The 14,947-nt window shown below is 36.3% G+C and overlaps 1 protein-coding gene across 1 annotated transcript; it reads left to right on the top strand.

Moving 5' to 3' along the window:
* The first annotated feature begins 3,239 nt into the window (after positions 1-3,239).
* On the top strand, positions 3,240-6,590 carry LOC121248359 (heat shock cognate 70 kDa protein-like). Its single transcript, XM_041146818.1, has 2 exons — positions 3,240-3,629; positions 4,966-6,590. Exons 1-2 carry the CDS (start codon positions 3,413-3,415, stop codon positions 6,588-6,590), a joined length of 1,842 nt encoding a protein of 613 aa, XP_041002752.1. The 5' UTR covers positions 3,240-3,412.
* Positions 6,591-14,947: the final 8,357 nt, after the last annotated feature.

The raw sequence follows: 14,947 nt of genomic DNA, 5'->3' as shown, positions 1-14,947 counted from the left end.
GATTTAATAATCTTTATAAATGATTGTGCTGTAAAAGAAAATTGTAGCAAAGTTAATAGTATTACTATTTTCCAAAATTTAATAATATTAAAGTCACAATCTTTATTCTTTTGACTTTTGAGTTCATTTCTTTTTCTTTTCTCTTTCAATTACATGCGTGCATGTGTTCATTTTTTAAAAGGACATGTCATTATTTTAGAAAAAATGCTTTGCAGCGGTCCATGATCCATCCGACTTTGAAGCATTAACAACTCTCCAATAAAACTATGCCACGTCAGCAATTTCACATAAATTACAATAGATTGATTACACTAGACATAAAACACATCTTCTCCTTGCTTCTTCAGAAATTGATTTGAACCCCATTCAGAAAACCTCCGCACACCGTAGTTCCTGTCGCCCACCACCGCATGTTAGAATCATCAGTTTTTCGAGAAATAATGAGAGAGAGAGAGAGAGAGCAGCGTGTGAGTGTAATTCGAGCGTGGGCTTACCGAGAGGAGGACGATGGATTTGTTGCTGTGTGAAGTGTCTGGAGGTACTCTCTATGTGGTGGTGATGGCATGGAGGAGAGGTGGTAGCGGATTGGTGGTAAAACCACGGCTCATGGTGAGGAAAACAAAATGCTCTGTTTTGATGAGCAAAAATAGGGGCTAAACCGAGTGATTGTTCTCACAATTGACCATTTCTGTTGCATTAAAAATCAGCCATCATAATTTCGATTCACATATTGGAAGCCTAACTACTTCTTCAGCTTGTTTGGCTTCATTGCGACAAGATAAGTCTAGTACAAGGTGAAATGATAGATACATGACTTAGAGGAGCAAAACTTCAAACCTCTATTATTAATAACATGAGTTTAAACTAAGAAGAAAACATCGGCATGCAAAGCTTGACGTGACAACTGGACCAGCGACAATGGCTCAATAGCAGCGAAAAATGAGAGAGAGAGAGAGAGAGAGAGAGAGAGAGAGAGATTTTAAGAGAGTAGGGTTATTGATAAGAGATGAAGCCATTAAAGGAGTTGAATGTGTAGCGACCTTCGAGGTTCGTAAAATACGACGGGTAAGACGCCTGAGAAGATGGGAAGAGAAGAGAAAGGAATGGAGAAGGCATTGCAGAGGCTTACGGTGGCTCCGCTGCCGGTTCATGGTTGGGCGAGGAGTGCTCTGGAGAGGAGGCTTGCAGTAGAGAAGGTCGTGCATTGGTCTGGAGAAGATGATGCTCTGGAGGAGATTATCTTTCCGTGTGTGTGTGTGTGTGTGTGTGTGTGTGTGTGTGTGTGTGTGTGTGGGGAGGGGGGGGGGAATCTGATGTGCGGCTACATGAAGATTAATCTGGAATGTCTACGTGTCACTCATATATTGGGAGTTATTTAAAATATAATGGACTGACGAGTTTTAAGACTTTCTCTTATTTTAAAGAAGAAAAAGTAAATCTCTTTTTTAACACACTCGACACATAATTGACATAGAATGCTAAATGTTTTAAAAAAATATTGACGTTTTGATTTTTTAAAAATTATAATAGATCACATAATAAATAATGTGTTAAGAAATAATTATTTATGTAAGAAAAATGAATATAAATTCTAAAAGATGATGTTTGTTAAAAGGAAGAATAATACTACTCTTCTTGCTGGAGCTCCTGTTAGAATTTTTTTAATTTTTAATTTTACTTAATGATTAATAAAGTATTTTTTAATGACATTGTGAATTTTTTTTAAAACAATAATATTTAAAAGTGTTAAAAAATACATGTGAAAAAAAAATAAAGAAAAACATAGATAAAATGTACTATCAGGAACCCACGGGAGCTCCCACAGTGGCTGTAGATGTTGAATATTTGGAGTCTGGTCCACGGCGCTCGAGCGAATACAAGTCAGAGAGTTTCGCTCAAAGATAGCTCAACAGACTGCTCAAGCAAAGGCAAGTCAGAGAGCTTCGCTCAACACACAGCTCGAGCGGAGGGAAGTCAGAGAGCTTCGCTTGAGGAGCCGCTCGACACATGGCTCGAGCAGTTGCGGGAAACAGGTTCGCTCAATGCGGGCTCGACAAGCCGCTCGAGCGAACATCACTAATTTTGCTGAATTTAGAGTTTCCGCCGCATAACATATATAAGTGATATTTTATGGCTTGTACTGTATTAGAGTGAACAGTAGCCGTCCCACACATATTATATTGTGATTCCTCAAGTAATAAAAATCATCTGCAGCTCCCGTGGACGTAGGCAATTTGCCGAACCACGTAAATACTGTGTCGTGTGTGATTGCTTGTTTTTCCCGTGTTTGAATTTACTTTATTGTCATCGTTTTTCACAACAATAGAGCCACCCAAAAAGGAAACAGGCGAGAACCTTTTAATAATCCCTATAAATTGAATAAAAGTGAAGTAATTTGACAAAAATAATTAGGTGAGGTTTGGATAGTCGGTTGAAATAAGATGAGTTCAAATGAAAATTTAAAGTTGAATAAAATATTGTTAAAATATTATTTTTTAATATTAATATTATTTAAAAATTTTAAAAATTTGAATTGTTTATTATATTTTATGTGGGAATTTGATAAAGTTATAATGATTAGATTAGATGAGATGAATTAAGATTAACTTTGAATCCAAACGGGCCTTAATTTAACAAGGAAAATGATACTATGCCCCCTCAGTTTGACCGCTTATATATTTTATTTTAATTTTTAATATTTTTTTACTTAATGGTTAAGGAAGTGAGTATTAGTGTATTGATTTTTTTTTTTTATTTTTTAAAAATGTTTAAATATGTTTAAAAAATATTTGAAATAAAAAGCAAAAATAAAAAAGAAAAATATAATTTACACTAGAGAAACACCAAATGGACAAATTGAGGAGGCATAGTAACACTCATTTAACAAATGATGGTGCTAGCGGGCTGCCTGATATTTACCGTTGGGCGTACCGCTAATTATAAATTTGTTGTAATTTTTCTTTTGATTTTTTGTCAATTATTTTTTAACCATTTTTAATCATTAAAAATAAATAAATAAACATATAATTTTACTAATAATCACTTTTTTAATTATTAAGTAAAAAATAAAAAAAATTAAAATATATGAGAGAATAAGATTAAACAATAAGTTTAAGGAATCCACAGGGCCACAAGCATTTTCCTTTATCAAACGAATCAAACCTTCGGCCAATATAATCATTTCCACCAAAAAAAAAAAAAAAAAAAAAAAAAAAAAAAAACAGTACTAAGATTCCCTTTCACCTTTTCTTTTCGATTCTCTGTTAACCTGTGCGCAAATATCAGAGAAGAAGCAATTTTACAAGTGCCGTCTACTTCGTGGGCAAGGAAACAAATTATATAAAAAGACCATCGTCTCCGAGAGACATATAGACTTCCTTCAATACCGTGATCATTCTGGAAATCGACAACAATGGCCGAAGAATGGAAGGAGGGCCCAGCAATAGGGATCGATCTCGGGACGACATACTCGTGTGTGGGAGTGTGGCAAAATGATCGAGTAGAGATAATAGTTAATGATCAAGGAAATAGAACGACGCCATCTTATGTTGCATTCACCGAGAATGAGCGCTTGGTCGGTGATGCCGCCAAGAACCAAGTCGCCAGGAACCCTACTAACTCCATCTTTGGTAATTTCTCAGAATCATTTTTCTCAGTCTTTCTTCTCTCTCTTTTTTTTTTTTTTTTTTTTTTGTTGAGAAATTTTTTTTGTACGTTAATTCTCCATAGCCATAGTCTATTTTTAAGATTCAACAACATTAATGATAATAAAAAGTAGGAGAGCATGCAAATCTATATCGAGGCCATGGTTAAGACCTGGTACGATATATTATAAAATTATTTTTATTATTAAAATAAATCTAATGTATTATAGAATATGACAGTTTATGAGTTTTCTTTATAATTGTACCACTTCTCTTAATTCTAAACAAGGATGGTTCTAGTTTTTTTTACTATATAAGCGTGTTGTATCTCTCTCACTTGAAGTACAGTCTTTATTCATGGTATGCACATATTTTAATCATCTTCAAATTTAGCGTTTTAAACTTAGATTATCAATTGGACTGTTCATCCGAGTTGAATTTTTTTTGGCCCGGTCTGAAATCTGAGAAACCGCAGAACAAATCCGGGCCAGAAGTTGAGTTGTAAAACTCGTTTTTTTTTTTTTTTTTTTTTTTTTTTAAATTTGAATGTTTTGATTTTTTTCCCCCTTACTTTTTGGGGTATTTCTACCGGGAGATTACATATCATGGCACTGTTTTCTATTTTCTTGTAAGGAGAGATCGAGAATTGTTGTTTTCTTTTTTACGAGGATCCATCGTTTTCAGCTTTGCGTGCTACCACTTTCAAGAAGGCGATCGAGGGATCGTATTATGCATAATGCATGAGAGTACTCTCGTATTAAGAGGCATGCAGTGACAGAAAACCCATTATAAACGGTCGTATATTTTACTCATGTACGTGTATTTGTAATCAGCAACTATAAGCGAAAATGCGTCACAAAGGAAGGAACGAAAAAAAAAAAAAAAACAAATCATTCAACAAACTGGGTAAAAAAAGAAAAAGAAAAACCGGGTTCAACCCAGAATCCGGAATCTGAGTTTTAAAATTCATCCGGGTTCCGGCCCGAGTATATCCGAATTCCCGAGCCGGAACTTAGATGAACAGTTCTAATTATCAACAATACTTATTTTCAAAATTATAATATGAAAATCCATCAATTTTGTGAACAACTAATATGTCTCAATTATTTTTTCATTTTTTCCTTCGTGTATTTATTAGATGTTTATTGGATTTGGACCTACAACTATTAAAAAATGCTTCTTTTCAAAACTTAATTCCCTATGGCTAATGTAGTGATAACTAATTTACCAGTTCAGACAAAAAAAGGAAACCATGCCAATAAAAAATTTAGAAGAGTTTGATATTTATATTTGCTGCATCTTACGCTTTAGTGTTTTGCAGATGCAAAGCGGTTGATTGGAAGGAGATTGAGTGATCCGTTGGTTCAGAATGATATCAATCTTTGGCCATTCAAGGTCATTGAAGGTTCTAAAGACAAGCCTATGATCGTGGTAAGTTATAAGGGTGAAGATAAACAATTTGCTGCGGAGGAAATCTCATCGATGGTCCTAAAAAAGATGCGTGAGATTGCCGAGGCCTATCTGGGCAAGACGGTGAAAAATGCAGTTGTTACCGTCCCGGCTTACTTTAATGACGCTCAGCGTAAGGCCACAATGGATGCCGGTGGCATTGCGGGCCTCAATGTCATGCGGATCCTCAATGAACCAACCGCCGCTGCAATTGCTTACGGCCTTGACAACGTGGGAAGAATTGGCAAGAGAAATGTATTGATCTTTGATCTGGGTGGTGGTACTGCAGATATCTCACTTGTTACCGTTGAGGAGAATAGTTTTGAAGTGAAGGCGGTTGCTGGAGACACACACCTTGGAGGTGAGGACTTCGACAACAGAATGGTTAACCACTTTGTTCAAATATTTAAAAGGTGGCACAAGAAAGACATAACCGGAAACGCTAGAGCTCTAAGAAGGTTGAGAACTGCTTGTGAGAGAGCAAAGAGGATTCTTTCTTCTGCAATTGAGACTGCCATTGAAGTTGATTCTTTGTATGATGGTATTGATTTCAGCTCAAATATTACCCGTGCCAAATTTGCAGAACTCAACATGGATTTATTCAGGAATTCGATAGAGCTTGTGGAGAAGTGTTTAACTGATGCTGAGGTGGACAAGAAAAGTGTGCATGATGTCGTTCTTACTGGTGGTTCTACCAGAATTCCCAAGGTTCAGCAGCTGTTGCAGGACTTCTTTGATGGGAAGGAGCTTAATAGGAGCATTAACCCGGATGAAGCTGTGGCATATGGAGCAGCTGTTCAAGCTGCAAAGTTGTCTGGATTGGGTAATGAGAGACTTCGAGACATTGTGCTCTCAGATGTCACACCTTTGTCCCTAGGGATGGAGGTTAGAGGAAGTGACATGTCTGTTGTGATTCCAAGGAACACTGCCATTCCAACCAAGATGAAGGAATTTTACACCACTGCCGCAGACAACCAAACTGAGGTTTTGATCTCGGTTTATGAGGGTGAGAGGGCAAGAACTTTGGATAACAATTGGTTAGGAGAATTTGAGCTTCAGGGCATTCCTGCCGCACCAAGAGGGGTTGCTAAGCTCAAAGTTTGCTTTGATATCGATGCTAATGGTATCTTGAATGTTTCTGCTAAAGAGAAGACAAGTGGCACCAGTTGCAAGATCACCATCACCAATCACAAGGCGAGACTGTCCAGTGAAGAGATTAATAGAATGGTCAGGGAAGCAGAGATATTCAAGGCTGAAGATGACGAACGTAGAGAGAGGGCAAAGGCTAAGGCAGCTTTGGAGAACTTTGCCTACAGGATGAGGAACACTATTAATGATAAGGAGAAATGTCCTAAGCTTGTCCCAGCTCAAAAGAAGAAAATTGAAGCTGCTGTTGTCCAGATGATTAAGTGGTTAGATGGCATCCAGCTTGCAGAGGTAGTTGAGTTTGAGGAAAAGCTTTTAGGGCTCAAGTTATTCGTCCAAACCTTTAATTAGAGTATTTTCTTTTGTCTTTCGATTTTTCTTCCCTTTGTGGTTGTTGGAAGTTGGGACATTTGAATATTAGTCTGCAATTTCTGCTTTTTTTTTTTGTAGGCAATTTCCTTTTTTTTTCATTGTTGGTATTGATTTCAGAGGGTAAAATGTTTGATGGTGATTGAAAAGAACAACTTTGATGAAATGGCTGGACTACAATTATCAAGCTTAAGAATTAAAACCCATTGCAACTCTTATTAAGACAAGAAAAGAAAAGAATACCTATAATCAAATGGCGACATCTTTTTCCGAGCCTCTTATGACAAGACCAGACCAAATTTCATTCCTTCTCAGACTGTATTGAAATCAATTATATGAGAAAACTTCATATCTGTTTTTGTAATAATCAAATTTGGGTATTAGTTGCACGTACGGCTGATGAAAAGCAATAAAACCAATAGTTTCTCACAAATTGGAATAACAAAACTTGTGCTGCACGATTTGATAATCTTTATCAATGATTGTGCTATAAAAGAAAATTGTAGCAAAGTTAATAGTATTACTATTTTCCAAAATTTAATAATATTAAAGTCACAATCTTCATTCATTTGACTTTTGAGGTAATGTCTTTTTCTTTTCTCTTTCGATCGCATGTGTTTATTTTTTTAAAAGGACATGTCATTATTTTAAAGAAGAAAAAGTAAATGATGGGAATTAAAGTAGGTCTACTCTTAAAGATCAATTATAAGTTTTAGATGAGTCAATTACAAGATCAAGGGCCAAGAAAATTAAGGAAGTAATGCATGGATTGGTACAATCCACTTGGAATGAAGCTAGCAAGAGCCCAACACTCAAAATGTGCTTAAAAGAAGGAGAACCAGTTTTGATCCACTTGATTCAAGTTGTGGAAGATATGACTTAGAGATAGAGCCTATTGTTATTTGAGGCTTCCAATTTGATTAAACGATTTATTTTATTAGTTTAGAATAAGTGGGCTTGAAGATGCTTGGCCCACACGTTTTATTTTTAATGAACTAGAGTTTTCGGAAAGGTCTTGTATTTTGGCCAATGGCTTATTTGGAAAGTTACTTTTTAGGAACTAGAGTTTCAAGAGTACTGTAGCGTTACTGTAGCCGTGCGTACTGTAGCCGATACACTATTCATCAGGGACATTTTGGGTAAAATAGGCTTTATTTTGGTTAGGATTTTAATTAGGTTTAGTTTAAATACTCCTTGTAGCCTCATTTGAAGGTTAGACAATATTGAATGTTATTTGTGAGTTGAGTTTTCTCCTCTTGTTCTTGATTGAACTTTTGAACTTATCAAAGGTAAATCACAACCTTTGTGGCGTTCCTCCTTTGTAATCTAGGTTCTTGAGACAGGTTCTTCAACGAGTCTAGATTTTGATATAATTTACGTTCTTGAAACGAGTTCTCATCGGGTCTAGGTTTTCCATCCATTGACTTGAATTTAGTTTTCTTGAGGAGTTTTCAAATTGATTGTGGGTTCAAGGGATTTCATTCCCGCGAGTTCATATCATTTGATATTCAGAGCAAGGTTTCTAATCAGATCTGATTCTATCTTTTATTTTTTGCATATTTAATTTTAGGGCTTCATTGTTCTAAGATTGATTACAAAAAAAAAAAAAAAAATAGAGGTGGTTACTGGATTTCTTCACTATTGTTAGGGTTGATGAATTTCATTGTTATAGGGTTTGTGTTGGCTGAAATCTCTTATTCTAGGGGCTGCCGTATATCACTTGTCTTAGGGTTTTTGAGTTATGATTAGAATTTTCTCAATTGCTTATTCTTGATTGTAATCAAATCAGTTGGTAAAATGAAAAGAAAAAAAAAAGAAAAGAAAAAAAAATCCGAAATTTTTCTTGAGCCTCCTTATCATCAAAGGGCTGCATACATTATTCTAGTTGGTATCTTGTCTTATAGTTATTGTTTCATTTGTATAATTTCCTTGATTCACATGCCTTTTTTTTTTTCTCATTCCTTTTGTGTTTTTCTTGTTCTTGTTTCTTGGACCTAATTACTAGTTGAGATAAAACATGGTTGCTTTGTCTTGATTGAGTTCAATTAGTTCTTAAAGAACTTGAGTGGGAAAACTCTTGAGGTAAAATGCAAGAGAGTGTGAGACTATTATCGGGAAAAAGTCAATTAAGAGTGAAACACAAGTGGAGTGTCATTATTCGAGTGTAAACACGTAAGAGAGTGTGTGAGGTTTTCTTTTTTGCCACTAACATTCTTTTGTGTAGCACTTTATAATATCTTAGTGGAGTAGCGCATCACCAAGGGGGAGAGCAGATAACTCATCCTTTATGTTGCAAGCCATGCAACAACAGTTTGAGCAGTTGAACTTTGTGTTGGGTGAAGTGAGGGATAGGATAAATCATCAAGAAGTAGCGATTAGAAATCTGCAAGGTGTGAGAGATAGGAGGCGGCGTGAGCATAGAGTTGAAAATGAGTATGAGAATGAAGGCGATGGTGAGGATGAGGAAGACTTAGCATCTGGAGTTGCGTCGGGTAGACATGGAAGAGTTAAGCATGAAAGACGACTTGAGGGGAATCTCAGGGGTCGGGATGGTGTAGATAGAGGCCTTGGGAGCATCAAAATGAAAATACCATATTTCCAAGGTAGAGCTGACCCTGAGGTTTATCAAGAGTGTGAGAAAAAAATAGAGTTGGTGTTTGATTGCCATAATTACTCTGAGGAGAAGAAAGTGAAGTTGGCAGTAATTGAGTTCACTGATTATGCTATTATTTGGTGTGATCAATTAGTGACCAATAGGAGGAGGAATTATGAGAGGCCTGTAGAGACATAGGGAGAGTTGAAAGCTCTCATGAGACGGAGATTTGTACCTAGCCATTGCTATAGAGACCTTTACCAGAAATTACAAAATCTTACATATGGGTCTAGGAGTATGGATGATTACCATAAGGAAATGGAGGTGGCGATAATTCGGGCTAATGTAGAGGAGGACCGGAAGGCCACCATGGCTAGATTTTTGAGTGATTTGAATAGGGATATAGCTAATGTAATTGAATTGCAGCATTATGTGGAGATAGAGGATATTGTGCACATGGCTATGAAGGTGGAGAGACAGTTAAAGAGAAAAGAGACAGCAAGGTACACTTTGGTTTCTAGCACTACTTGGAAATCAAAGTGGGATATGAATGATCAAGCTAAAGCAAAGAGAAAGACCGATCAACCTAAGGGAAAAGATGAGGGAACTAGCAACAAATCCAAGGTAGAATCCCAACCTTCAAGAAATAGAGATATTAACTGTTTTAAGTGTTTGGGTTCATGGCACATTGCTTCTCAATGTCCAAATAGGAGGGTGATGATTATGCGTGACAATGGGGAGGTGATGACTGAGAGTGAGGATGATAGTGATGAGGTGCCCGAGTTGGTTGATGCTAGTGATGATGATGGAGTGGTATACCCCGTGACAGGTGAGTCTCTTGTTGCCAAGCGTGCTCCCAATGCACACATTAAGGTGGATGATGTAGAGCAACAGAGAGAGAACGTTTTTTCATACTAGATACCATGTCAACAATAAGGTATGTAGTATGATCATTGATGGGGGAGTTGTACTAATGTGGCTAGCACTACTTTGGTTGAGAAATTGAATTTACCAACCTTAAAACACTTTAGACCATACAAATTGCAGTGGTTGAATGATTGTGGGGAGGTTAGGGTGGACAAACAAGTGTTAGTTACTTTTTCTATTGGGAAGCATCAGGATGAGGTGCTTTGTGATGTTGTGCCTATGCATGCTGGCCATATTTTGTTGGGGAGGCCGTGGCAGTATGATAGGAGGGTGACACATGATGGGTTCAAGAACATGTACAACTTTGAAAAAGAGGGCAAAACAATCAAGTTTGCTCCTTTAACTCTAAGCCAGGTCTATGAGGACCAATTGAATTGAAAAGTGAGGTTGCTCAAAAAAGAAAGAGAGAAAATGAGAGTGATCAAAAGAGAAAGAGTGAAAATGAGAGTGATAAAAAAAGAAAGAGTGAAAAAGTGATTGAACAAAAAAGAAAGAGTGATAGTGAAAATAAACATAAAAGAAATAGTGAAAAAGAAAGTAGAAAGGTGGCTGAGAGTAAAGAAAAAATAATGGAGCCACGAGAGAAAAAAGAAAGAAAGTTTGCAGAGAGAAAAGGAAAAAGAAAAGTGAGTTTCTATGCAAGAGAGAGTGAGGTTAAGAGGGCTTTCTTCGCAGATCGCCCTATGATTTTTCTTGTCTATAAAGAGTCATATCTTACTCTTGATGAAACTAACCAGTCTCTTCCTATTTTGGCTGTTTCTTTGTTGTAGGAGTTTGAGGATGTATTCCCTGAGGAGATGCCAAATGAGTTGCCACCCATTAGAGGCATTGAGCACCAGATTGATTTTGTGCCCGGGGCTGCTATTCCAAACCGACCAGCCTATAGGAGTAATCCGGAGGAGACAAAAGAGCTTTAGAGGCAAGTTGAGGATTTGATGGGCAAGGGGTACGTGAGGGAGAGCATGAGCCCTTGTGCAGTACCATTGCTACTAGTGCCAAAGAAAGATGGGACGTGGAGGATGTGCGTTGATTGCAGGGTGGTCAACAATATCATGGTAAATTATCGCCATCCCATTCCTAGATTGGATGATATGCTTGATGAATTGTATGGCTCGTGTATTTTCAGTAAAATTGATTTTAAAAGTGGGTACCATCAAATTAGAATGAAAGAGGGTGATGAATGGAAAACTACTTTTAAGACTAAGTATGGGCTTTATGAATAGTTGGTTATGCCATTTGGACTTACAAATACGTCTAGTACTTTCATGAGATTAATGAACCATGTCTTACGTGCATTCATAGGCAAGTTTGTGGTTGTGTACTTTGATGATATCTTAGTGTACAACAAGGACTTAAATGAATATATTGAGCATTTAAGATATGTGTTTGATGTGTTGAGATGTGAGAAGTTGTATGCTAATTTCAAGAAATGTGTCTTTTGCATGGAAAAAGTTATTTTTCTTGGTTATGTTGTTAGTACAAAAGGTATTGAGGTGGATGAAGAGAAAGTCAAGGCCATCAAGGAGTGGCCAATGCCAAAAAAATCACTGAGGTAAGAAGCTTTCATGGCTTAGCTAGCTTTTATCGGCGTTTTGTTAAAGACTTTAGTACTATTGCTGCACCACTCACTGAGGTAATTAAAAAGAGTGTTGGGTTTCATTAGGGGCTAATCAAAAGAATGCTTTTGCCACTATTAAAGAAAGGTTGTACTCTTCACCTGTGTTAGCATTACTTGATTTTAACAAAGTTTTTCAGATTGAATGTGATGCCTCAGGAATAGGGATTGGAGTCATTTTGATGCAGGATAAGCGGCCCATAGCCTTCTTCAGTGAAAAACTAAGTGGGGCATCCTTGAAGTACCCTACTTATGACAAAGAGTTTTTATGCTCTTGTTCGTGCATTAGAGACTTGGTAGCACTACCTATGGCCAAGGGAATTTGTAATCCACACTGATCATGAATCATTGAAGCATCTCAAGGGTCAAGGTAAGTTGAATAAAAGGCATGCTAGATGGATAGAATACATTGAGACCTTTCCCTATGCCATCCATTACAAGCAAGGTAAGGAGAATATTGTTGCTGATGCACTATCCCGGAGGTATGTATTTCTTAATTCTATGAGTGCTAAAATGCTTGGGTTTGAATATGTGAAAGAAATGTATGCCGATGACGCTGATTTTTCTGATGTTTAAATGGCCTGTGATAAGGCAGCATTTGGTAAGTTTTACAAGCATGATGGTTATTTGTTTAAGGAAAGCAAACTTTGTGTGTCAAGTTGTTCTATACGTGAGTTATTGGTGTGTGAGGCACATGGTGGGGGATTAATGAGACATTTTGGTGTAAAGAAAACTTTAGACATTTTGCAATTTCTTTTGGCCTAAGATGAAGATAGATGTTAATCGTATTTGTGGAAGGTACATTACATGTAGAAAGGTCAAATCTAAGGTTTTGCCACATGGGTTGTATACACCCTTACCCGTTCATAATGAGCCATGGTAGACATATCTATGAACTTTATTTTGGGGCTGCCTAGGACAAAAAGGGGTAGAGATTCTATTTTTGTGGTTGTAGATAGATTTAGTAAGATGACACATTTCATTCCATGTCATAAAACAGATGATGCCACAAACATAGCTGACTTGTTTTTTAGAGATATAGTGCGAGTCCATGGTGTACCTAGGAGTATTGTTTCTGATAGGGATGCTAAATTCTTTAGCTACTTTTGGAAGGTGTTGTGGGGGAAATTGGGTACTAAATTCTTATTTTTCACTACTTGTCATCCACAGACTGATGGTCAGACTGAAGTAGTTAATAGGACTTTAACTCAGCTTTTACACACTGTTGCTCAGAATAATTTAAAAATTTGGGAGGATTGTTTGCCATTTATAGAGTTTGCATATAATAGGACCATGCATACTACTACTTCATATTCTCATTTTGAAATTGTTTATGGATTTAATCTATTTACTCATTTGGATTTGATTTCTTTACCTGTTGATGGCAGGAGTAACTTGGATGCACAAAAAAAAACGGAGTTGGTGAAGTCACTTCATGAGAGGGTACGGTTTCAAATTGCCCAAAAGAATGAAAAAGTTACTTCTCAAGCCAATAAAGGGCGAAGGTATGTCATCTTTGAACCGGGAGATTGGGTTTGGGTTCACATTCGCAAAGAAAGATTTCCAGCCCAAAGAAGGACTAAGTTGCATCCTCGAGGAGATGAACATTTCCAAATTCTTGAGAAAATTAATGACAATGCATATAAAGTGGATCTCCCAGGTGAGTATAATGTTTCTGCTACTTTCAATGTTTCTGGTCTTTCTCCTTTTGATGTAAGTGAAGATTCGAGGTCGAATCCTTTTGAGGAGAGGGGGAATGATGGGAACCAAGGTGGACCTACTCTTAAAGATCAATTGCAAGTTCCAGATGAGTCAATTACAAGATCAAGGGCCAAGAAGATCAGGGAAGTAATGCACGGATTGGTGCAATCCACTTGGGATGAAACTAGCAAGAGCCCAACACTCAAGATGGGCTTGAAAGAAGGAGAACCAACTTTGATCCACTTGATTCAAGCTATGGAAGACATGACTTAGAGATAGGGCCTATTGTTATTGGAAGATTCCAATTTGGTTAAACGATTTATTTTATTAGTTTAGAATAAGTGGGTTTGAAGATACTTGACCCACACGTCTTATTTTTAATGAACTAGGGTTTTCGGGAAGACCTTGTATTTTGGCCAATGGCTTATTTAGAAAATTACTTTTTAGGAACTAGGGTTTCAAGAGGTACTGTAGCGTTACTGTAGCTGCGCTTACTGTAGCCGAGACACTGTTCATCAATGGCATTTTGGGTAAAAGAGGTTTTATTTTAGCTAGGGTTTTAATTAGGTTTAGTTTAAATACTCCTTGTAGCCTCATTTGAAGGTTAGACAATATTGAATGTTATTTGTGAGTTGAGTTTTCTCCTCTTGTTCTTGATTGAACTCTTGAACTTATCAAAGGTAAATCACAACCTTTGTGGCATTCCTCATTTGTAATCTAGGTTCTTGAGACGAATTCTTCAACGGATCTAGATTTTGATATAATCTAGGTTCTTGAAACGAGTTCTCATTGGGTCTAAGTTTTCTATTCATTGACTTGAATTTGGCTTTCTTAGAGAGTTTTCAAATTGATTGTGGGTTCAAGAGATTTCATTCCCGCGGGTTCATATCAGTAAATCTCTTTTTTAACACACTTGGCACATAATTGACATAGAAGGCTAAATTTTTTAAAAAACATTGATGTTTTAATTTTTTTAAAAATTATAGTAGGATCACATAATATATAATGCGTTAAGAAAGAATTATATATGTACAGAAAAATGAATAGAAATTCTAAAAGATGATGTCCGTTAAAAAGAAGAATAATACTGCTCTTCCTGTTGGGAGCTCCTGTTAGAATTTTTTTATTTTTTATTTTTATTTAATGATTAATAAAATATTTTTTAATAATATTATGAATTTTTTTAAATAATAATATTTAAAAATATTAAAAAAATATACGTGAAAAATAAATATAGATAAAATGTACTATTACTATTAGGAACTCCACGGAGGCTCCCACAGTGGTTATAGAGCCACCCAAAAAGCAAAACAGGCGAGAACCCTTTTAATAATCCCTATAAATGGAATAAAAGTGAAGTAATTTGGTGAAAATAATTAGGTGAGATTTTGATAGTGAATTGAGATTAAAGTTTAAAGTTAAATAAAATATTATTTTTTAATATTATTATTGTTTTGAGATTTGAAAATTTTGAATTATTTATTATATTTTATATGAAAACTA

The sequence above is a fragment of the Juglans microcarpa x Juglans regia genome, chromosome 1D (genome assembly GCF_004785595.1).
Source record: "Juglans microcarpa x Juglans regia isolate MS1-56 chromosome 1D, Jm3101_v1.0, whole genome shotgun sequence".
NCBI lineage: Eukaryota > Viridiplantae > Streptophyta > Magnoliopsida > Fagales > Juglandaceae > Juglans > Juglans microcarpa x Juglans regia.
Note: the sequence above shows the minus strand (reverse complement) of the source record. Positions and strands in the feature narration are given on the sequence as shown.

Bases quoted from the DNA above. Each gene is read 5' to 3' on its own strand.
- LOC121248359 (XM_041146818.1), top strand. From the start codon at position 3,413: ATGGCCGAAGAATGGAAGGAGGGCCCAGCAATAGGGATCGATCTCGGG. The intron at 3,630-4,965 runs GTAATTTCTCAG...AGTGTTTTGCAG, and splicing joins CCCTACTAACTCCATCTTTG to ATGCAAAGCGGTTGATTGGA.